Source organism: Rhyacophila brunnea, unplaced genomic scaffold (genome assembly GCF_057557595.1).
Source record: "Rhyacophila brunnea isolate RB1 unplaced genomic scaffold, BYU_Rbru_1.0 scaffold_13, whole genome shotgun sequence".
Taxonomy (NCBI): domain Eukaryota; kingdom Metazoa; phylum Arthropoda; class Insecta; order Trichoptera; family Rhyacophilidae; genus Rhyacophila; species Rhyacophila brunnea.
This window is the reverse complement of record NW_028232785.1, coordinates 9446473-9471291: the sequence shown is the minus strand read 5'-3', so window position 1 is coordinate 9471291 and position 24819 is coordinate 9446473. Positions and strand designations below refer to the sequence as shown.

At 35.0% G+C, this 24819-nt stretch overlaps 2 protein-coding genes across 3 annotated transcripts in view; one reads left to right on the top strand and one right to left on the bottom strand.

Annotated features, from left to right (window-relative positions):
- LOC147076407 (uncharacterized) overlaps positions 1–24819 on the bottom strand; it is a 493316-nt gene that overhangs the window by 427747 nt on the left and 40750 nt on the right. The gene's annotated exons all lie outside the window — the stretch shown is intronic.
- Positions 238–5798, top strand: LOC147076410 (uncharacterized). Its single transcript, XM_085940462.1, has 4 exons — positions 238–422; positions 662–814; positions 4951–5116; positions 5782–5798. The coding sequence occupies exons 1-4, from the start codon at positions 273–275 to the stop codon at positions 5796–5798; spliced, it is 486 nt and encodes a 161-aa protein (XP_085796588.1). The 5' UTR covers positions 238–272.

Sequence of the window (24819 nt, the reverse complement as noted above, 5' to 3'; positions counted from 1 at the left end):
AGGGCGAATCAATGTGTCAAGCAATCTGTGATCTGATTTTGACAGCTGAACAGTGGACTACTCGTTGCTTGTGCAAAAAGATATGGTCAGGCTTTATAAATCTAAAGATGTCGCTGACCTAGTGCATTTATTGTACATAATAGTATTATTTTTACTAGCAATAATCCACGGAAAATGTTATTTAGTCTATGGCAAATGTCTAATGTCATGGCTGACAATGCTTTTTGACTCATTAATGATTCATAACATCTTTGTTTAAATACCTATGTAAAATGGAAGTGAAATGGGAACCAGATGAAGTCATATCTGACGCAAAAGAGCTGCCTTGGTTTGATGTACCAATATTATATCCAAACAGTCCGAAAGCCGACCCTTATAATATAAAGCAAGAGACTGCTGACAATGTCATTTGCACCTTTAAGGTTAGTTTTGTAAAATGTGTTTTGTATAATAATATAAGTAATATTGTTTGTTTATTTATATATATTCATACAAAATTATATTTAAATTCTTAACGACATTAGTATTTTTAAATCATTTGATCAGCGCTGATGCAGGAGGAACGCAGGAATATTTTGTAAATAGTTTTAATAACTCAAAACACCCTGAAACTGGGCTTAATCGTATTGTAAGATACCTAACGTGTTGTTTTTTTTTTCAGAGTGCTGAATCGGTCCTAGCTAATATAAAATCTGATATTGATTGTCAACGTGTTAATTTGAAGGTCGAATTCATTGAAAACACAAAGCACCAGAAAAATTATGATGTCCGTCAACCTAGTTGCTCTTATTCGGAATTCAAACAAGAAACTCAGGTATACAGTACAATATGAATTTAACTAATATAACTAGGTACATACAATTATTTTTATCATTTGAGTACCTAGTAGAATTATTTAAAGTAGGTATCTACGCTGCATGGTATGTGAGGTGCTTATTGAGCATAACGCGTGGACAGTAAAGTTGAATCCTATAGAAGCAGGAGAAGTCTGTTGTGTTCGGTATGCAATTATCACGTGGAATACGTATTACATACATTTTTTTGACCATGTTCGACCCTAATAGGATCATATGGGTCTCCACAGAGTAGAGGTTTGTATTAACAGATTTTTGTTTTTTTTTTACGAGAAATAGATGTCAGCCACTTGCTCAACCTATTAAGTCCATACCCTGACTCCCAACGCACAAATTGAAAAACAATATGTGTACTTGCAAGACCCAGGATTCGAACCTGTGACCCACGGCGTGATAGTTCAACGCTTAAGCCACGCGGCCACCGTGGGGTTACATACTATGTTTTATTTTATTAATAATAAATATTTTTATAGGATGTGGGTTTTATTAAGTAGTCATTGGAGTGTCAATCGTGTCCGCGAATCTGGTCTTACTACAGTTAGTAGTAGTGTGATGCTGTGTCAGAAATATATGGCTGTATAGTGTTAAGATCAAATTCATGTTCAGCTAATACTCAGATTACCAAAGATAAACAGCTGACAATAGTTAGGTCAATAAATTAGAGATACAGTATCGTAGTAGATTTTAGGGTTTCCACCATGTGTCTTTCTTCCTTCTTCACTCGACGTTTCGGGGTCGTTGCAGAGGCCATTATCAAGAGATGATATGTTTTATGATGAAAATATAGTGGAGGTATATGAATGTAAACGTTGCTCCAAGAATGTCAAAAGGAATCCGATTAGCTAAGAGCAAACGTTGCTCCGAGTAATCTGTCAATCGTTGACGATGGCTCTTTACTCTTGATAATGGCCTCTGCAACAAGCCCGAAACGTCGAGTGAAGAAGGAAGAAGGACAAACGGTGGAATCCCAAAAATCTACTACGATAAAAAAACACCGTGAAAGCCCCAAACATTATAGAGATAGTATCTCTATAGTATGTATTACAGTAATCGTATAATTCATTTATATTTACATAATTCTGAATGGTTCAAAAGTATGTTAAGCTTCAATTACATTGAGCTTCTTTACGAGCTGTTTATTGGCGAATTTACAATCTGCCTGTAAAGTCGCCCAGTGTAATCATCGAATAAGCTAATAAGCAGGTTGTAAACACTTTACCGAGAAAAGTTGAAAGCCGGTCAACTTTACACGCTACACGCCGGCGTGTGGGCTTACTGCGTCTGCGCAGTAGAACGCAGTAGCAACCTCCCGGTAAAAAAAACGAACTACGTTCTGTCAAAATAGTCGCTGGCTAGTGGCTTTTCAGCGAATGGAAAGTTTTGTGTGTAATCATCAAATCGCAGTAGCTAAATCGCCTGCTTTTAAATTCGCCAATAAACAGCTCGTAAAGAAGCTCAATGTAATTGAGGCTTTCGCATGTAGTTGCCTGCGAATTGCTCCATAAACAACGCGATTTTTTTGATCTCAATGCTAAATTGTTATCTGTTTCTGGTACAATAGTTTGTACTTTACTTACTTACGTACTTTTGTACTTTACAGAAATTTGATATAGCCAACTGCATACGTATAATTTACATGACGTCATCATTCTTTTAAAGAGTATGGCAAAAAAGTAATATAGTCAGGCATAGATTATCTTTCAGAAATAGTTTCTTCAGACTACATAATAAAAATATAATGCACGCAAAACCAAAACACTGTTAAATTTCTAACCTGTTTGTTATGAACTTCCACGAACACTACCCATTGGTCACGCAAACACGCACGTAATAAATACTAAGAGCGGAATGCACAATCTAAGATTTTGATCCTAAGGATAAGTCGCCGGAAAGCATGACTTAACTATAGACAATCCTGAGTATTGAGTTAGGGAATTCCCTTTTGTATTACCATTTACCACTGACAGCTGCTGTCAAAATAAATTCGCATGTCTATAAAACAGTCCATAAACTCAAATTCATTTAACATTGTATCTCAATATGGATATTTATAGTGTTAATTCGTTTGGCATGTACTTGCAGAATATTATTTTACTTTTATACTCCAGCCCGCAGAAATACAAGATGCCAGGTGATAGAATGACACTTGACGGTAGTGTTACCATGTTAAAAAAATATCTTGCGGTGCCTGTGGAATCACGTATAATGACTTATAACGGAAACATAAGAGTATTATAATTAAATGTTAATATGTATTGATAGTTATTGCATTTATAAAAAGCAGTTGTCATATTTTTGTCACCGTTTAACAATTATAAAATAATTTACCTAAACTATGGGAAAGAGAAGTTTTAAATATTGTATTATTTTCAATAGAAACGAACTTAACTAAGGACAATGTTTCTGCATAGTATTTTCTGCTAAGGAAATTTTTGTTATGACAAATATTTCTGCATTCCGCTCTAAGCTCTTACGTAAATAGAGACCTTCAGTTGTTTATTCTCTTAAGGTGCAGAACGAACCTGCCACTGGTAATGCCAATTGGGAGGGCGATAACTATGTTCAACGAAATTGCTTCGGGTGTTGATATATTCCACCAACGCGAGGATGAGTATAGGTGGACGTTGTTTTATAAATTCTTAAAATAGGGTCTGCTTAACTCATTAGGTGTACTTCCTTGTACCTATCTAATTTAGATTTGTTGTATTTACACATTTCTACTGTTTAATAACATACTATATATTTCTATACTGATCTATCTCATTTTTTTAGTTTCACTGTTTTATACTCCTTTGTTTCTAAATGTCGTGTTGTGAACGTCTTAAACTTATAATTTGTAATGTCCACAATATGTTAAAAATAAATGTCCCGCACTGAAAAACGTTATAACTGATGTCTTATACTTAGCAGTTTATATTTTATCATGATGATGAATTTACTGTCCTTACCTTAGACCCACTGGTTTTTTTCTTTGTGTAAGTTATTTAAGGGCGGACGTGCTCAGCGTGGGTCAAAATGGTAAGTACCTAACCGAATTTTTTTCGGTACATGTTCAAACACGCTCGTTAACATCATTTTACTCCTTACTTCAATTATAGTTTGTCAATTTATGGCTACGGCTGTATGTTGTAGCTTAACCACTGGGGAATGCCCAATGACATTATTAATGGACGACGCACTCAATACAGTAGCTAGCAAGTAAATTCGCGCATTCGCATGTATAGGTGGACGTCAAGCAATTTACATTATGCTATATCACGCATCGGGAATTTATAGCAATATGACTTTTATTGTAATGGCGTTAGAGCAGTGTTTCTAATGTCAATGTTCATTTGAGCGAACCCGTTCGAACCGAACCATCCGGCAGAACCAACAAAAAGCATCAGGAACTAATAGCAATATCATCTTTATTGTAATGGCGTTAGAACAGATTATGCCATTCGGCAGACCCGACAATAAAGTGAGTGTCATTTTTTTCCCCAGATTATTCGTCCATATTAATGTCATTGGGAATGCCAAAAGAAATGGCGTATTTCAAAAAACACATTCCTTTTTCTTAGGTCAATAATTATTATAAAGCAATCATTATTGCGTATATCATATGCAGGATGTTTATCACACTTGAATGGTCAAAGACATAGCTTATAATGAGTATCTTTAGAATTATCTTCAAATGTGTTAATTTACCCATTTTTTAATAGTAAAATGCCCAATTCTTGTCAAATTTGGGATCACAGAGATTATCAATATAATTTTTTATCGTAAGTATTTCAGTATAATGATGTCGAAATAAATTACACTGATGGTTTTATAAATGCGTTTAAAAATTAATAAATGTAAATAATCTTAACACCACTGCACATTTATGTACTGAAATATGACTATATTCTAAAACATTAGAGCGAGGTTTGTTAAAATAGTATATAGATAGTAGGCTTCAAAATTATATAAATAGATTATCTACAACGTTTAAGGTATGTCCAGGATCATGCTTTGAAAATAGAACAGAAGCTCCATTTTGAACTACGCTGAGCATGCCCCCCTTAAGTATATTATATTTTTACCATTAATCAAATTATTTTATTGATTTTTTTAGCTCATTGCTGCACCCACAGCATTAGCTGCCATCCCAATTCTCAAACCGTTAAAATGTAAATCTATAATACAAACGCCCAAGGACATGCAGATTGATGAACGCGACATTAAAGAAGAACTAGAGGAACATAAAATGTGTACTAACATAGGCGATGTCTTTCACAAGAGTAACCATACGAATATTTCATTTAATGTCACAAATCCTGATTTATTAATAGCTGTTATTATGTTAGAAAAAACTATATTTCATGAAGAAAATTTTGCGTGCTGTATTTGTTTCAAATTTTTTTCATCACTACACATATTGAAGCTTCACAAAGCACTTCATGAAAAAGAAACAGTGAAATTAACATACTCTAATTTAAAACGATTTAAATGTGTTAAGTGTAACTACTCCTCTAAGTATTCCAGTGTTTTAAATATACATCAGATGACTCATTTATGTGATAAGTTATTAAAATGTAGCGAATGTGATTACACTTGCAATATATCTAGTAGCATGAAGAAACACAAAATGACTCATTCAGGTGAAAAGCCATTCAATTGTCTTGAATGTAATTACTCGTGCATACAATCTGGTAGCTTAAAAAAGCATAAAATGACTCATTCTGGTGAGAAACCGTTTAAATGTCTACAATGTAATTTCTCATGTATCGAATCTGGTAACATGAAATCACACAAAATGATTCATAGTGGTGAAAGGCCATTTAAATGTGATGAATGTAATTACTCATGCATAACATCCGGTCATCTTAAATCTCACAAAATTACTCATTCTCGTGAAAAACAATTCAAGTGTGATCAGTGTGATTACTCTTGTTCATTGTCACAGAGCATAAAATTACATAAAATGGGTCATTTAAAGGATAAGCCGTTTAAATGTATAGATTGTAATTACTCGTGCGTCAGGTCTTCTGACATAAAAAAACACAAAATGAGTCATTCCGGCGAAAAACCACATAAATGTGAACAATGTAATTATTCATGCGTACGTTCTACTGACATGAAATATCATAAAATGACTCATTCCGGTGAAAAACCTTTCAAATGTCTTAATTGTAATTATTCATGTATTCGTTCTAATGACATGAAATTACACAAAACAACTCATTTCGGTGAAAAACCTTTTAAATGTAATGAATGTACCTACTCATGCCTTCGTTCTAATGATATGAAATCACACAAAATGAGTCATTCAGGCGAAAAACCATTTAAGTGTAATGAATGCAATTACTCGTGCATTCGATCTAATGACTTGAGTTTACACAAAATGAATCATTCGAATGATATACGTTTTAAATGTATTGAATGTAAATATTCATGCATTCGGTCTAATGACATGAAATTACACAAAATAACTCATTCCGGTGAAAAGCCACTTAAATGTGATGATTGTAATTACTCATGTATAAAATCTAATCATTTGAAATTTCATAAAATGACACACTCTGGTCAAAGGCCATTCAAATGTGATGAATGTCTTTATTCGTGTATTCGGCCAAGTGACCTCAAAAAACACAAAATGAGTCATTCTGGTAAAAAGCCTATTAAAAATGATTATGTAATTTCACCAGTATAGATGGTGTCCGAGAAGATGAAAAAACACATATTGACTTTATTTCTTTGCTAAAATTATTTAAATGTCACAATTAATAGATGTTAATAATTATATTAATAATATGTAATTAAAATTTTTGTAATCGTGATTCAAGCATGAATACATTTTAATTAAACTAGGTACACTATCTGTTATTTAATTAAAAAAATTCTTAGCCTTATTCAGAACATATCGTAGTAGATTTTTGGGTTTCCGCCGTGTGTCCTTCTTCCTTCTTTACTCGTCGTTTCGGGCTCGTTGCAGAGGCCATTATCAAGAGATGATAATATGTTTTATGATGGAAATGTAGTGTAGGTATGTGAATGTAAACATTGCTTTAAGAATGTCAAAAGGAATCCGATTAGCTAAGAGCAAACGTTGCTCAGAGTAATCTGTCAATCGTTACGACCAGGGATACCGACTCGAATATTGGATTTTGCTGATAGTGCCGGAAGTCATGACGTTTTTAACCGTAATCCATCACCCCTATTAATATTTTCAGGGTTTCTATGGATTTTAACTCCTTCATTCAGCAGTGGATAGAAGCAGGCTGATGATTGATTTATCAACTCAAAAGTACCTACAAACAATATAAGATGAATACGTGTCAAAATTGTTATCTCAAAACCATGTTGTAATAATATTATTGATCGATTATTTGTGTTATTTATACGTTATTTATTTTGTCAGTAAAAATAATACTACTTAATATTTATTTGGTACCTACAAGCAGTGTCAGGCCGGTGGTCTTCAGAATAACATTTTCTGGTAGTGCGAAATAATTTACCTTCTATAAAGAAAAGATCTACTTCTTCTTTTTCTTTCACCCTGTCATGACCCTGCATTGGGGCATAGGGCAAGCACAAGTTCGCACCACTTCCCTCGGTACATCGCCAACTCTTGCGCCTCCCGCCATATCAGGCCTGCAGCGCGTAGGTCGCTTTTGTGGCAACACTGCAGGATAAGGGAGGGGCGGCCACGACGATGGAACCCTTGACGCTGTGCCATAAGTGTACGAAGTGTCACACTCTTTGACGGCATCCGTTCCAGCCACCTAAAGCGTCTCTTCGTGATTATCTCAATCACTGAAGGCTATTGTGTCCATAAGTTAAGATAGTTTAGTGTAAAATGGGTGAAACATCAAACTTCTCAGAAGGTAAATTAAATAATATTCAATAAATAATAAAACTGAGTATCATAATATTTGGACGCGATCGCTTTGCGTTCGTAGAAGGAGACGTATTGTTCATAATACTGCTATATGTTCTACTTCGCGAAGTGAGTGATACCTACACATGAATAATAATGCAAAATTGAGCGATGTCTTAAAAAATGCAGGCAGTGCGTAGCACTAGCATTGTATTAGAGGAGCCGCCGCTGCCTACAAGTCTCTCTACTGGAAACCAGGTGGGAATTTCATAGCCGATTTCGGTAAAATTCATGAATGCAAGAATGATAACCTTGTTAAGAAGTGACGGGATCAACTTCATATAAACAGCTTTTATATTTAAACTGTCTTTATTAGAAGGTAATAATATAATATCGAATTCTTCTTTCGACCATATCCGTTCCTAATAGGATCATATTATGGGCCTCCACAGAGTAGAGGTTTGAATTGACAGACTTTGTATTTTTACGAGAAATGGATGTCAGCCACTTGCTCAACCTATTAGGTCCATACCCTGGTGACAAACACAAATTGAAAAACAATATGTGTACTTGCCAGACCCAGGATTCGAACCTGGGACCCACGGCGTTATAGTCCAACGCTTAAGCCGAGCGGCCACGGAATTATATTGGTTACAATATTATAATAGATTATATTTTTTAGACAATAACTTGTTACAGTCTGAGTTGATACAGTGATTGAATGCAGTCATATTTATAAAACAATATCCGTTAGACGGAAGTTTAAACAAAGAGTGATATAAATGCATTGCATCAGCGCTCGAAATGGAGAAGTTTACGAACCGGAGCGCTCAACAGTTTCTTGAAGATATTTACATAGTTATCAAATTTCATGTGTACCTATTTAATAAAAGTAAGTGTGTTAGAATTTCTATTATATGGCCTATCAGACGGTCAAATTATTTTTTTCTACGAGACGGAGCGATAATTTTACTGATTTCATGAACAGGAACGGTGCTCCGGTGCGCTCCGATCCATTTCGAGCCCTGCATTGCATGACGTTTAGATTGATTTGAACAATGGTGCGATAAATCAAATCTTTATCAAATACAATACCAGCCATTCATCATACATGCTTATTAATACTTGATAAGAATAGGTACTTACAAAGAAAGGCTCAACGCTGCGGGGATTATAGGTAATCACCTAACCCAGGGATCGGCAAACCGCGGCTCGCGAGCCACATGCGGCTCTTTGGGTATTGGCTTGCGGCTCTTTGCCAAATTCCTAATTTACATTTTTTTTTACAAAAAAGGTATGATTTTGTTCGTTTTAAATCCGCCCATTGCAAAAGTCGACAAATTAAATTTTTCTCCATTTCATATTGACACGAGCACTTTGAAATAGATTCTTTTGTAAATTTAACAAGCAAATAGTTATGTAGCTCCAAATTTGCAGGTCTTGCCGCCAAAATTGAGGATTTGGAGAGAGAAAAATGCAATTTAATTTCACAACTCAGCGGAGCGCTCTAAAAGAATACATAATAAGGTAGATACTACGATTTTTAATACATGGTATAGCTTTTAGAACTTATATTCGAGTCTACATAATGTGTATGTGAACAATTATTTTCAAACATGAATAATATAAATAACATTTAGATAAGCCAAATAACCGATGGGAATTTGGAGTCGCGCCTAAAATTGAAAACTACAAGTTACATGGATGTAACTCATTTTCTGTAAAAAATATATTTATAATTTCAACAATAAAAAAACTTATATTTGCGTTAGTTTTATTCGCAAAATCTTCTTCATTTGATAAATAAACAATAACATTCAATGAAATAAATCATATTTATAAAAATATATGTATGGCTCTCGAAATTTTTTTTAACCGTTGTGATACTCATATTTGGCTCTTTTGGTCCAAGAGTTTGCCGACCCCTGACCTAACCTAACAAATATTCCAGTATATCGACAATTTTCAAAATTTGATTGCCGCTGGCTTCCACTAAACAGACAAGAAACAATCAATTATTTTTATAAGCAAACAACGGATAAAAATATAACCTACACATAAAATAACTGTCTTATGCGTCAATTACATTGAGCTACATTACAAGCTGCTTATTGGCGAATTTACAATCTGCTTGTAAAGTCGCCCAGTGTCATCATTGAAGTCAAGCTAACAAGCAGATTGCAAACAATTTACCGTAAAAAGTTGAAAGCCGGTCAACTTTACTCGCAACACGCCGGCGTGTGGGCCTACTGCGTCTGCGCAGTAGCAACCTCCCGGTAAAAAAACGAACTACGTTCTGTCAAAATAGTCGCTGGCTTGTGGCTTCTCAGCGAATGGAATGTTTCGTGTGTCATCATCACAATCGTAGTAGCTGAATAGCCCGATTTTAAATTCGCCAATAAACAGCTCGTAAAGTAGCTTAATGTAATTGACGCATTATGTATAATAAATTAGGTAGGTACCTACCTACAGGCCAAAGTAATAATTTGTTGTGTTCTATGTAACCAAATAATACCCTTTAAAAGTAATTATGTAGGTATCGAATCCAAATAGATAGGTACCTACCTACCTAATAAAAATATATTAATTGGAAAACCATTGGTATTGTAATTTTTGAAGAAATGTATTGATGCAAAGGAATCAAAGTATTGATTAAAAGTATTGACACTTTTTTGACATCCCTAGACGCACAGCTGTCTGTCGACTTGTTTTTCAATGTTACACTGTGACACTTTTGTGTATTAAATACATAAAATGGATGCAAAACGCGAACCATTTGAATTGAAACCTGACGCAGAAGATCAGCATTGGTTTGATGTACCGATATTACATTCAAACAGCGAGGACGCTAATGTATATATAAAGCAAGAGGTTGCCGACGATGCCGGCTCCACGTTTGAGGTTAGTTTTAGAAAAACCGACATGAAATTTACTTTTTAAACGTAGAAACCGTTATTAATATATTATATCGAAGAAATTTATGCAATATAATACAATTTTCAAGCGTGTTTTATTATCAACAACAGTTCGATTTATCTCTGACAGAAACAAATGTAACAATGGCGGGACCGACCACCGCCATCTTTAGATTAAAAAAGACTAAGCATAACTTTTTGCACAAGTAACGAGTGGTCCACTTTTCATCTGTCAAAACGTCGCTGTTGGATTGGTTTGTCGAATAGACCAAATAAATGTCAAATGTTCAGGAGACGAAAATCAAATTTCATTATCCTATAAATACATGGAGGTACTTAAATTGTTGTTTTTACAGCATATGAATGCTGTTTTTATTACAAAGAAATTTAAAGAAAAGGATGGTTGTGGTCCATTTAGATACAAAAAAATATTTTTCATTGAAAGGTCAATTTCGACAAAAATGGATATTTGACAAACCATTCCTATAGCGACGATATTGATTCGACCTTTCTCGTTTCAAATTGAGTATAAATAATATACATTCCTGTTATTCATCAGCTGTCAAAGTCAGACTAGTCCTTCACACAAAAACCGATGGTAATATCGATTTCCAAAAAATAATATGTAACATTGATCAATGCATTGGATTTTTGTAGAAGGTGTGTTAATGCTAGTGTGTTATTTATCATCTGTAACTAATCTATTCAAATCAAACCATTCCCTATGCAAACACGATAGACGCGTCAGTATGAGCACTCTATAGAACAATGACTGGCAACGACAGTTCATATATAAACAAAGACGGGAGGGGCGGAAAAAGTAGGACCATTCGCTGTGAATGTATCGGCTTTCTACTTGAGTCGGCAATGAACCGAGTCATCCGTTTTAGTTTTATGACTTACTACACAAACAGTGTACTTTTGTCGTAGTAGATTTTTGGGTTTCCACCGTGTGTCCTTCTTCCTTCTTTACTTGACGTTTCGGAAGAAGGAAGGAAGAAGGACACACGGTGGAAACCCAAAAATCTACGATGATAAACAAAACAAGCCTCAAACATTAAGTGTACTTTTGGTTTAAGTAATGTAGATTTTATTAAGTTTTAAGAAGCCACTAGACACCATTACCATAATAACCATACGGTATTAATTATTAAATTCCGCTGAACGCCAACGGCCATTGTTGCATTCTTCTACCATCTATTAGTGGAATTATATTTATTAAGGCTATACTTCAGCTGGGGTACGGTCTAAAACGATCGTGACTGCGCGACGCGAAGATTGTGCAAATGACGCGTGCAGAACAAAACATATTTAGTCATAAAAAGTCAACATGCGTCCAATTAATGTTATGTTTATTGTTCTATTACTAATAATAATAATATATTCACTGACATGTTTTCTTTTTCAAGTAAATGGGTAACGTTTTTAAGTCATATTTACACGATTTAAGAATTAATCCCCCCGCCACCATCACAAAACAAATTGACGTGTTCACATCTCGACTTTCGCTCTCTGATTGCCAGCAGTCCGAAATTTCGTCGCACCTATAGTTGAAAATTATTTGCTGTTTCACTGAAGTACCGTCTTAAGAAATTGAATAAACTATCAGAAAATAAATTCATTTTGACTTCTACAATTGAAATTAAAACGGCCTGTCATATAAGGAAAAGGTCAAATGTGATGTAGGAAAAGAAGGGTTTTTTAAATTATTCTGACGATATTGAGTATTATTTTAATGTATATAATTTCCTTTGTTTTAACAATCTTTTCGATCTGAAATGGTTATACCGACATTTGTGGGCGATTCTTTTTATTATTAGTAGGTAATACTCGAACCATTGCCGACTAAAAAGGAAGCCGATACATTCACGACCGGTCCTACCTTTCCGCCCCTCCCATTGTCTATAGAGTGCTTATAGTGACGTGTCTCTCGTGTTCACTTATAGATGAGTTAAATGATAAATAATACACTAGCATGAACACACCTACAAATGTAATGCATAGATCAATGCTACACATTTTTTGGAGATCGACATTACCACCGGTTTTTGTGTGAAAACTAGTCTGACTTTCACAGCTGGAAAGCAATCTGGGATCTGATTTTGACAGCTGAAAAGTGGACCACTCGTTGCTTGTGCGAAAAGTTATGCTCAGGCTCTATTAATCTAAAGATCGTGGTGAACGGATTCATACACTTAATTCATAATCGCAAAAAGAATACTGTTGACATATTGAAATATAATGCTGTAAGGCCCCGTCCAAGTAGGAGCGTTCTGCTGAGCGTTGAACGGCGCGCGCAACTCAAACGAACCACTGTATGACTGCATTTGTACAGAAGTTATCCACTTGTCGAGCGACATGTCCAGTCCATTCCACGTAATATACAATATATATTATATAATATAATTATAATGTATTGTCTTTTTCAGAACCCTTCAACAAACCTTGCAAATATAAAACCTGTGATTGAGTTTCAACGAGTTGACTTTAAAGTAGAATATGTTGAAGACGCGCAATCTATAGGCTCGTATTCAGAACTAATCCCTGGAAGTCAGGTACGTACATGTACAATATTTTATTTATTAAAAGTCTTCTTCTTTTTCCTTTTTCTTGTGGGCTTCTACAGAGTGGAAGTTTGTCGCCACTCTCCATCCTCCACTGTTATTTAATTCTTCTTCTTCTTCGATGGCGCTACAGCTCAAGTCGAGCCCTGGCCTCCTCCACCGCTAACCTCCAGCCGGAACGGTCCTCCGCACGTCTTTCCCAGTTCCTGATTTTTAGTATCTGGTTGGCATCTTTTGTAACATTATCACCCCATCGTGTGCGTGGCTTTCCCACTGGCCTTTTCCCTCCTGGGTTTCCTTCGAGGATCTTCTTCGGTATCCGTGACTCAGGCATGCGCTGGACATGGCCTGCCCAGTTTAGCCTCTGGAGTTTTATGAAGTTGGAGAGTTTTGAATCTTGTTATAAGCGGTATAGTTCCGTGTTGTACCTAATTCTCCACTCCCCACCATCATTCATGGGTCCGTATATCCGCCTAAGGATCTTTCTCTCAAAGCAATCCACCATTTCAGCTGCTTTCACATTTAGCGTCCATGACTCGCACCCGTATGCAACGACTGTTATTTTATTACCTACCGTTTAATTAGTTAATGAATATTATTATAGTTTTACATGGAAATAATTCCCTTATGGGTAATTCTGTATATGCAGTGATAGTAACCAGGGAATTCAAAATTAATAGGAACTCGCTTACCCTACTCGGTGTGGGATAACAAGCTAAATATCTCGAGTATGGAGCACACAGATTGAAATAAATGCGATGATAGCCTTACCACTATATGGAAGGATCAGGGAATTTCGATTGCCACAAAAATGATGCTTGTGCAAACATTAGTGTTCTCGATAATTATATACGGAGTCGAGTCGTGGACCCTGAAGGCAAGAGAACGGAAGGCAATTGATGACTTTGAGATGTGGTGTTGGCGCCGAATGCTTCGCATTTCTTGGACGGAGCACAGGACGAATCAGTCAATCATCCAGAGACTGAAGATAAAGGAACGGCTCTCGACGATATGGCTGAGAAGAATTATGCAGTTTTTTGGTCATATTGTCAGGTGCGGGCCGGACAACCTGGAAGCTGGTAGTTTTGGGAAACCTCCAGGGAAGGCGAAGCAGAGAAAGAGCGTCTGCGCGATATAACGACCAAGTGAAAGAGCTGACTGGTGGCACCATCCATTCTTCCCTGAGAGAAGCGGAAGATCGAGAAGGATGGAAAGTCTTGGTCTCTCAAAGGATGGCGAAATTTAAATGTGGTCACGATCCTCAGCCATGAGCGCACGACCAAGAAGAGATGGAAAAATATGGGATGAACTTAAACACCAAGATTATTCTATTTTCAATAGTTAATAATGTGTACTTTAGTTTGTCACGTTCATGTAACGTGCTTTCAATCTTTGGTAACAGTCGATGCAATTTTTTTTACTTGGGTTTTATGGCGGTCAGGCCATAAACCACCCTGATTCAGAATTCTGGTCCATGGCATATTGATAGTAACCAATAATTACAACGGCCCTCGTTGTCCAGTACATTAGGTGCTGGCCTTTCATCTGGGGACTATGGTATGATTCCCGGTGAGGTAACAATATATTTATGTGATCTTTTCAAAGCATGTGTGTTTGGGATTGTAGTTATTAGATATCAAATGTAAGCTTCTAGAATTCATCATGCGACAATCCAAGCCATTCAAGAATCCAAATGTTTTACGTACACTCTACGTCTCATTAGTGCGTAGCATTCTTGAATATAGATCGATTATCTCGTGTCCTTATGAGGGTTCCTATAAGCTTATTTTAGAACGCGTCCAGAAGAAATTTCTTCGATGTCTTTATTTTAAGACACTTAACTATTTTCCTTTCAATAAGTCGTCAAATGATTATATTCCGACTGCCTTACTACAAGAAATGCTTACTTTTCATTCTCTTGAATCTCGTCGGTTTCTTCTTCTCTTGAAACACTTTTGCTTGTTAGCGCGAGGGATGGTTTCCAATCCTGGTGTCCTAATAAATTTGAATTTACATGCGCCTGCCAATTACTTACGTGGTCGCAGCCATGATTTATTTTGGACTGGAACCGTTTCCTCGTGTCAAACCTATCAGGCAACATTAGCGAGGGGTGTAAGATTAGTAAATGCGCTCCCCAAAGACATAGAAATTTTCAGTGATGTACTTGCATTTTGTTTTTGAAACTTTATTTTTCTGTGTATAATTGTATGTTTTTTGTTTTCAAAATTTTATTTTTCTGTGTTAAAATGTACTTAAGTATGTTTTGATTAATTTGTTTTTCTGTTATTATTATTATTATTATATATTGTAATATTTGTTATAATGTCAATCTCATGTTGTGTACGTCTTGGATTTAGATTTGTTATGTCCACAATGTTTTGTATTCTTAAATAAATAAATTATATTACTAAGTACACTAGGTACTGTTTAACAACACAATAAATAATATTACATTCTCAATTCTTTCGAACGAATCGTTGAATAAAAAGCAATATATTTATAACCGATCTGTTTGATTTTATAAGGTCATATATTGTTTTTTTTTTTCCAGAACTCTATATCAAATTTGACCGCTGTAAAATCAGAGCCTGATCCTCGGCGAGATAGCATTAAGAAGGAATTTGTTGAAGTGACAATGCCCCCATACAATTATGAAGAACCTCAACCAGGATGCTCGTATTCGGAGTGCAAGCCAGTCCATCAGGTAGTATTATTTTCAATACTGCTCATACCACTTACTTACTACCATTAAAAATAATGGCTCCACCAAACCAAACCCGGTCGTAACGGACGTTCACGGGTCCCCTTTTTGACTGGGAATGTCTCAAGCGCAGTTACCCAAGACTTAGGTATTCATGGGAACAACACATGGCAAGCTATATTGTGGATACTACGCTAACGACGTATCGATTACAAAAGATACCAATTGTTAAGGAGGTGGTAGAGGTCGCCAAACAGATAATATGGCAATGGGCTGGACATCATAGCCCCCACATCCCCCCGGCCAGGATCTTTGGCGGGCCCCCTACCTATCGCTAAGTTTAATGGCATGTGTGACGCACAACAGAAGCGTTTTCAAAATTGTGTTAGAGGTAAAAGTAAGGGCCTTCCGTTTATTTTTAGGGATTTTTATAGTTTTAATACATCTACTTGAATTATGTAGTTGTCAAGTATCAACTCAAAACAATAAAAATGCATCTAACGACTTCATTTTTTAAACATGTAAAATTCTCTCTCGTGAAATAGTACCGCAGGCGATTTTTTTTACCTATTATTAGAGCGAATTTGTGATGTGTGTTTATCTTAAATATCTGATTGACCCCCTGAGCCTGGGCCCCTAGGCTAGAGCCCTGTTAGCCCCCCCCCCCTCCCCCCCTTGTGGGGGCCACGCTGGACATATCACTCAGAAAGTAATCAACTGTTCTCATACAGTGGTACTTAAGAGGCACTAAACGGCCACAGGTACGCCTTTAAATTTGCAAGGTTGTAGAATTCACAGAGTTCAGTGGATATGCCCAACAGCGAAAAACTTGAGACGTAGACAGAAACAGTGCTATTATTGATAGTTTGACCTGTTCTTGAACATATGTACACTGTTCTACTGGTCAATGAAAGTTTCAGATCTAGGGGTTAGCTTTACAACAATTACTTATATGCATGATATATTTACATACGCCATCAGTCATATTTATATTTCTGTCTGTTTTCTTTAGGTTATTGCTGCTAGAAAAGTAATTGCCAAAGCCGCTAACCTCATATCTTCCTGGTGTTCTCCAGAATCAGGAAAAACTAACGAAGACATTCGTATTGACGAACAAGATATAAAGAAAGAACTACATAGTTCTAATGACAGCGCTAATACGACAAGTGACATTAAGTGCAACATTGTTCAATTTAACCCCGAATTGGTAGTTGTTCTAAAGTTGGAAAAAAAATCTTTTTATGAATATAATTTCGCGTGCGGTATTTGTTTTAATTATTTCAAATCATTAGAATTACTAGAGCTTCATAAAGTTGTGCATAAAAAGGCATTGGAAAAAATCGCAATTGCTGGTGTAAAACAGTTTAAATGCGATGAATGTGATTATTCCTGTGCGTTTTCCGGTACCATGAAAAAGCACATAATGACTCATTACAGTGAAAAACGATTAACGTGTAATCAATGTCGTTTTACGTGTATGGAGTCAAGTACAATGAAACGGCATAAAATATCCCACGGTGAAAAGCCATTTAAATGCGAAGAATGTGAATATTCATGTATAAAGTCCAGCAGAATGAAAGCACATAGAAAGATTCATTCTGGCGAAAAACAATTTAAATGTAAATATTGTGATTTCTCGACTCTAACATCCGGTAGCATTAAAGCACATAACATGATTCATTCGGGTGAGAAGCCATTTAAATGTGATAAATGTGATTTTCAAACAATTACATCTGGAAACTTTAAAAGTCACAAAATGACTCATTCTGGTGAAAAACGTTTTAAATGCGATGTATGTAACTTCACTTGCATACAATCTGGTAGTATGAAAGCACATAAAATGACTCATTCTGGCGAAAAGAAGTTTTCGTGTGATTTATGTAGTTTCACTTGCATACAATCTGGTAATTTAAAAATACACAAACTGTCTCATTCTGGTGAAAAGCCATTTAAATGCGACGAATGCGACTACTCGTGTATAAAGCCGGGTAGCTTGAAAATACACAAAATGACACACTCTGGTGAAAGGCCATTTAAGTGTGACCAATGTAATTATTCTACCACAACATCTGGTTGTTTGAAATCACACAAAATGATTCATTCTGGTGAAAAGCCATTTAAATGTGACACTTGTAGTTACTCGTGTACAACATCCAGTAACTTGAAAACACACAAAATGAGTCATTCTGGTGAAAAACGATTTATATGCAGTGAGTGCAACTTTACATGTATAACTTCTAGTAATATGAAATCACACAAAATGACCCATTCTGATGCAAAATCATTTAAATGTGAAGAATGTAATTATTCAACTGCAACAGCTGCTTGCCTAAGAGCACACAAAAAGATTCATACTGGTGAAAAGCCATTCAAATGTGATGAATGTAATTACTCGTGTATTACATCTAGTAATATGAAATCGCACAAAATGACTCATTCTTGTACACATAAAATATGATAGTTATTTAGTACTAGTTGTTAATGAAAATATTTATTATAGTATGACGTGTTACCATAATAATTTATTGTAGAAACGTTTAGCATTAAGAACGTAAAATAAATTGTGAAAATTAATTTAATAAAATTGTTTTAGCTGTAGTCATATAAATTAATTGGTAATGAAATGCATTTTTTTTTTAAACAATATGGCTTTCATTTGACTATGCCCCATCTACCCAAAGGCGTTAGAATGGATGAAAAATATGAATATAACCAATATTATGATCTTTATACCAAGCGCCTCTAACTCGTCGATCGAGAGATGGTTTTTGGTTTACCACACGAATTGAGTCATGTAAATACGATCCTTTCATTGTGATTTTGCAATCGAAGCATACATCATCCCCATTTTTATTCATTTAACAAACTTCAGCAAACATCGTTTCCAAAACAACCACGAAGCTTGCATCACTTTATTCGTATTGCATTATGCGTCAATTACATTGAGCTACTTTGCGAGCTATTTGTTGACGAATTTAAAAGCGAGCGATTCAGCTAACGCGATTGTGATGATGACACACAAAACTTTCCATTCGCTGAGAAGCCAACAAGCTAGCGACTATTTTGACATAACGTAGGTCGTTTTTCACCGAGAGGTCTCTACTGCGCAGGCGCAGTAGGCCCACACGCCGGCGTATAGCGTGTAAAGTTGACCGGCTTTCAACTTTTCTCGGTAGATTGATTATAATCTGCTTGTTAGATGATGACACTGGGCGACTTTACAGGCAGATTGTAAATTTGCCAACAAGTAGCTCAATGTCATTGACGCATTAATCAAGGCCTGCTGCTGAAATGAGATAAAATATATGAATAATTCCTGTGCTTTAAATTACTATTAGGTTTTATTTACCTATCTCGTAGCTAGCTCTTTGCACTATAGGAGAATAGTTATATGTTATAATATAAAACTATCAAATTTATTATTGGTTTTAGACCAAAAGAAACTTTCACGAAAAGTGTTTTGAATTAGATATTAGTCTTTTTAAGATAGCATTAGGAAATAACAAAGTACAGAATGAATTTTGAGACTATTTTAAGCTAAATATTATAGGGGATGAAAGTTTACGTAATACGGCACTGCCTAGGGATGTCACTGTTTACGTAGGTACAAATATATTTTTTATTTTTAGGTAATACATATCCGATCATAGTTTAAAATATTGATTCAATCATAATAGAAGTTTTCCAAAAAGCAATCCAGGATTCGAGTATTTAATGCTACGGAGATTGTGGGATTTTGGTGGCTTTTAAAGGTATCAAAGGCCAGGACTTTTTACTTACAATAACTGCGCTATTGAATCAATCGCTTTTGAAGCTCCAAAGATTTCATGGGTAATTGCGCCAGCGTATGTTCATAATTATAGCGGATGGTTTTGATAACACTTTCGGATTGTGCGATATCCATCGGCGGCTGCTTCTTTACGGACACTCTGTGGTAGGTACTATTCAAACCAGAATAATGTGCACTATTGCCACAGTTTCAAACATCCCGATTCCCGTTCGTGGGTATTCTGCGAATAAGCATTAAGTAAAAAAAAAAAAAGTTTTGAGATAATCGAGTTTGAAAGTTTGCATGCTCTTAACTTTTTTTTTATATATGAAAGGTCATGTAGTTATGCATCTCAAATTGCAGATCATTTTATTGGCTACAAATTTCTTAAAGTGGTACTAAAAAATAACCGCAGGTTTGCTACTTTTTGGAAAAAATATGAAGGTAGTACTTGAATTAGTGCATTTTCGGTGTCAAATTAAAGTAGGTACAAAAACAGAAAACACAGTATATGGTGACTAGGGAATCCAAATCCCGAGCCAAAATTCCAATCCCGGGATTTCGGGATTACAATTTGACAATCCCGGGATTGGCATTTTTTTCGATTGTTAATATAAAAATTTTATATTCACAAATAACATTGATAAAATCGGTCAAAAATAAATCTAGTATAATTTATACTATTTAAGGCATTTATTGTTAATATTGTCTATAATACGTTCAATCTTGGAAATACACAAGTTTAATGGAGTAAATAATATTGTAATATAAATAATAATGTGAATTTAATATGAGATTGCTGTTTCTGATACTAAAGACTAATCGAATGGATTAGCGTGATTTAAAATAGTAAAGCAAATAATCATGGCGTACTTATGGCATTTCCGCTTCCTAAATCTAATTAGTCAGCCAAATATGAAACTGCCGTAAAACGTATGAGATCATGGTGGAATTACTTGGTTAAAAGTGCGAAGCATTGTTTTTTTCCAATCTTTCTCATTTTTAATAATTCATGTGAAAAAATAAAATAAATCGGCAACTTACACATGGGTATAAATCAAACTTCACTCAAACTCAATTTATTTCTAATGTAGTTATTTTTTATTATAAGTATTTTTTATGTTATATTTTTGCTTTTATTTTATGTTCCATAAAAATTGATAAAAAAATCAATCCCGAAATCCCGGGATTATGTTTATCAATCCCGGGATTCAAAAGTATCGAAAATAGCTCGGGATCCCGGGATTGGAATCCCTAATGGTGACTATGTCATATATTTTTTTTCATACAATTTTGCAATATTTACAATGGTTTCACAAACATATTTTATCAAAAGTATAAAAATCAGAAAAAAACATATTTGTCCCTATTAGAAATATTTTTTTATACTGTTTGTTCAAAAGAAATGTTTCGTAAAATGAAATCCTTTTTTCTCTCGTGAGATCCAATTGCCTAATACATTTTACATACATTCAGACGCTCATTTTCTGAAAATTTAGCAGAACACAGATAGCGGCATTTAGCACAATCGATTGATTTAGGGAGCTTTGCTTGTTTTAAGATATCATGCTTTCCCAAATATGATAGGTAATCATCTCGTTTTTTTTCCACATTTATCTTCTACGTACTTGGCTTGGATTGACGCCAATGAGCATTTTCTTTTGGACACCTTTCAATGGTATATTTATCTATTGTAGTATTACCTATATGCAGAGGTTGGATAGACGGATCACTAGAATTATTATTATCTACAGCAGTATAAATCATAGACATAAGTATCATGCTGTTGTTCGTCAGGTTGAAAAATAGGATTTCCAGAATAATTGTCTTATATGACATTAAAGGATCCAAAGAATCGGATGGGCTTGGAATGTAATCTTCATCAGCAATGTCATCGTTACTAAAGTCTGCAAATTTAATGTTTCCATCATTGTAAAAAACTGTATTTGGCTATCATCCAACAAACTATCTTCATTAATTAGCAAGTCCATTGAGGTGCTGGCTACATCTAATTTCCTTATTATTTTGGGTACCATTCAACTTGTTTTTTTGTGATAAATCCGTAAAAGTAGTACCTAGTGTTCACTAGAAAATGAAAATACTTAGGTATACCTAATGTAGATTGTGTAGATAGTACTCGTATTAATAATAAATAGCTAATAAAACATTTATGACAAACAATTAAAAGAAAAATTATGATGTATCTGACAAAACAACATGTAGATATTCAACAATCACATAATTATTACAGTAGATATACTTTAATGTAGGTAATATAAATTTTGTTATAGTAGGTAAAACAAAAGATTTCAATGATATTCAACAAAATAGTAAAAGCGATAAACATTTCTGAGTTATGTATCCACATAATAGCAAATAAGCATGTTACACAGTAATATAAGAAAAAGAAACTTACCATTTAGCTTCAACATTTCACTTTTTTTTGCCATTTTTATATTTTCGCAGCCCGTGACCTCATTTTTAGCTAGGTACGTTTAAGTTTATTTATTACGTAGTAATACAATTTTCTGTCAACGGTCAAAATACGAATGAGACAAAAAAATAACTTCATACAAATTCATATGCAAATTCTTTTCTGCGATATTGCTTTGAGTGTGACTTAGTGCAGTTTCGCAGGCAAAATTTTGTGAATATAGCCTGAGAATGAGAGAAGAAAGTGAACTGAGAAAGTCCCTTTAGTGCCTTTTCTCTGAATATATGTGTCTTTTTGACTTATAACATAAATTATCTTCGCCAGTTTTATAGATATGACTGTGTGTGTTTTTGTAGACTATAGAGCGTACTCTTAATAAGATTACCTCATCATTAAGTCAAAACAGCAAAATTTTGACTTAGTGCTTTTTCGCAGAATAACCATGGTATGTATGCGGAGAAGGGAAGTATCCACCTTTATCACATGACGTGAATGGTACCATACAGGCCATTCGTTCTTCACTAGTAGAAAAAGCAGTCGTTCTTCTAATATATACCGGGTAATTTTAAAATGTTTCATTAGACACAGTATTTAAATTTTAGGGGGGTACTACTTTAATGGGCTAAAACATACTGAATTTTTAAATACTTTTATTTTTACTAAATTCGCTTATTTTACAACATGATTAGCTTACTTATAATTTATATTTAAAAATAAATATACCTAGGTGAACATGACATAAACATATATATTTTAAATACCTACTTTCTGGTGACGACTCCGGCATCGATTAATACATTTTTTTATCTTCTATATGATTGTTTTACATAGTTTTTAGATATGACATTTACAATTTTATGTGAATAAGTACCAATATTTAAATATTTTTAAAATTAGTTGATGTGGGACGTTCGTAAGTCCATCTGTCGTAATATTTCACCATTTTATTCTCTATTCCGTTCATTTCTGCAGAACAATATTATAATTAGTTAATGACATTATCTCTTAACATGAGTGGAAAGCTTATATAAAAATAACAAAATCTTATCTATAGAGAAAGCAAAAGTATTTTACAGGACTTTCTTGTAGGTACCACCCTTTGCAATATTACTAGAAATACTTCCTAGTACCTAATTACAGATCAAATAATGACTTTTAAATGAAGTATTAAAATCTTTATGATGCGAACATAGCTTTGTTTCATAAACGAAATTAAATAAACAAAATTACAATGATTATAATATGCAAAACAAAATGATTGACTTAAAATTGGACTTAGAAATAGTTGGTGGGCGCCAATTTGTGGTTAAGTTTTTCATTGTGCACCTGAGAGTTACTGTGCAATAGGGACATTGGACACGGTTTCGACATACAATTATATATTATACAGGACACACTATTTTCCTGACATTAAAATAAGAATGTTTTGCGATGAAGCTTATAGTTTCACACTGTCGGGTAGTTGTCCATGATTTCCGTATACAATTACTTAAATTTTAGGATACTAAATCGTGGGAGGAAGCGAGAGAGATTTTTGTGAAAAGGCTGTATATTATGCTAAACTGATTTCTGAATAAAAATTCCGAATAAAATAAACGTATGTATAGACATGATTTTTTAGGCTTCTATATTTAAACAAAGGATAGGTAACTTCACTGTCAAGTAGACTCGGCGCCAATTATTACAATAAATATTACTATTTGTGGGTCAAATGCCCGAGGTGTGACTTGCAGCTTTAGTCCATAGTACCCACCGCAGGTAAAATGTGTCGCGATGGGAAAATTTAGTTATCACCTTGGTTACTGTTTACAATTGCCTAGAGCAGGCATGTCTAACGCGTCGGTCGCAGGATAGATTTTGGTCAATCGTATGTATATGATTTCATTGACAGTTTGAAGGAAAAGTACCAACTGACCATTTTGATTTACATTTCCTTGACCAATTTACGTGAAAGTTGTTTTCAAAATGACTTTCGATGAAGCTTTTACGATCTAGTGCAATCACTCGATTCGTATTGCATCACTCACGACTTGAGAAAGAGATAAGGCATAAATTTAAATAATATACAATAGTTTGACGATGATTCCTCAAAAAAAGACCAAATTTTCATTTTCACGACGAATGAGAGCTATTTTATTTATACGTAGCAGTGTTCTTAGTCTCAAATATAATACGTGTCAAGTAACCATTGGCAATTTTGATAATGGATTATGGATGACAGCTAACTTGAAGTTGGTTATGCCTCGCCCAGTCTTCTTTTTCTTTCTCCAACCCTCTCGGTTATCTATTTCTCTCTAGGCAGAGTATAGGCTGGCCCAAGTGAGCTCATTCACTTGGTAACACCAGCAAACTGACGCTTTTCCTCTGCGTTGAATCAAATTCAAAAAAAAATATCAGGCTACTCAATCCAAGTCAATTCGTCGAACACGACTATTCTATTATTATAATTATTAGACAATACAAATATTTTCTTATTGAAACAGATCTCTTCCACGGCGCTACATCCCGGGGTGGGATTTGGACTCCTCCACAACCGCTCTTCACTCACTCCAGTCTCTCGCCACACTTCTCCAGTTACAGGGTATTTCTATATGAAGCCAGTCCACTTCTACGGCGACAGCCCATCTCCTTCTTGGTCGGCCTCCGGGTCTCTTCCGTTGGAGTAGCCACTTCGTCATGATCCTTGGCGCTCTAACTCCAGGCATTCTCTCCACATGTCCCGCCCATCGTAGTCTTTGGGA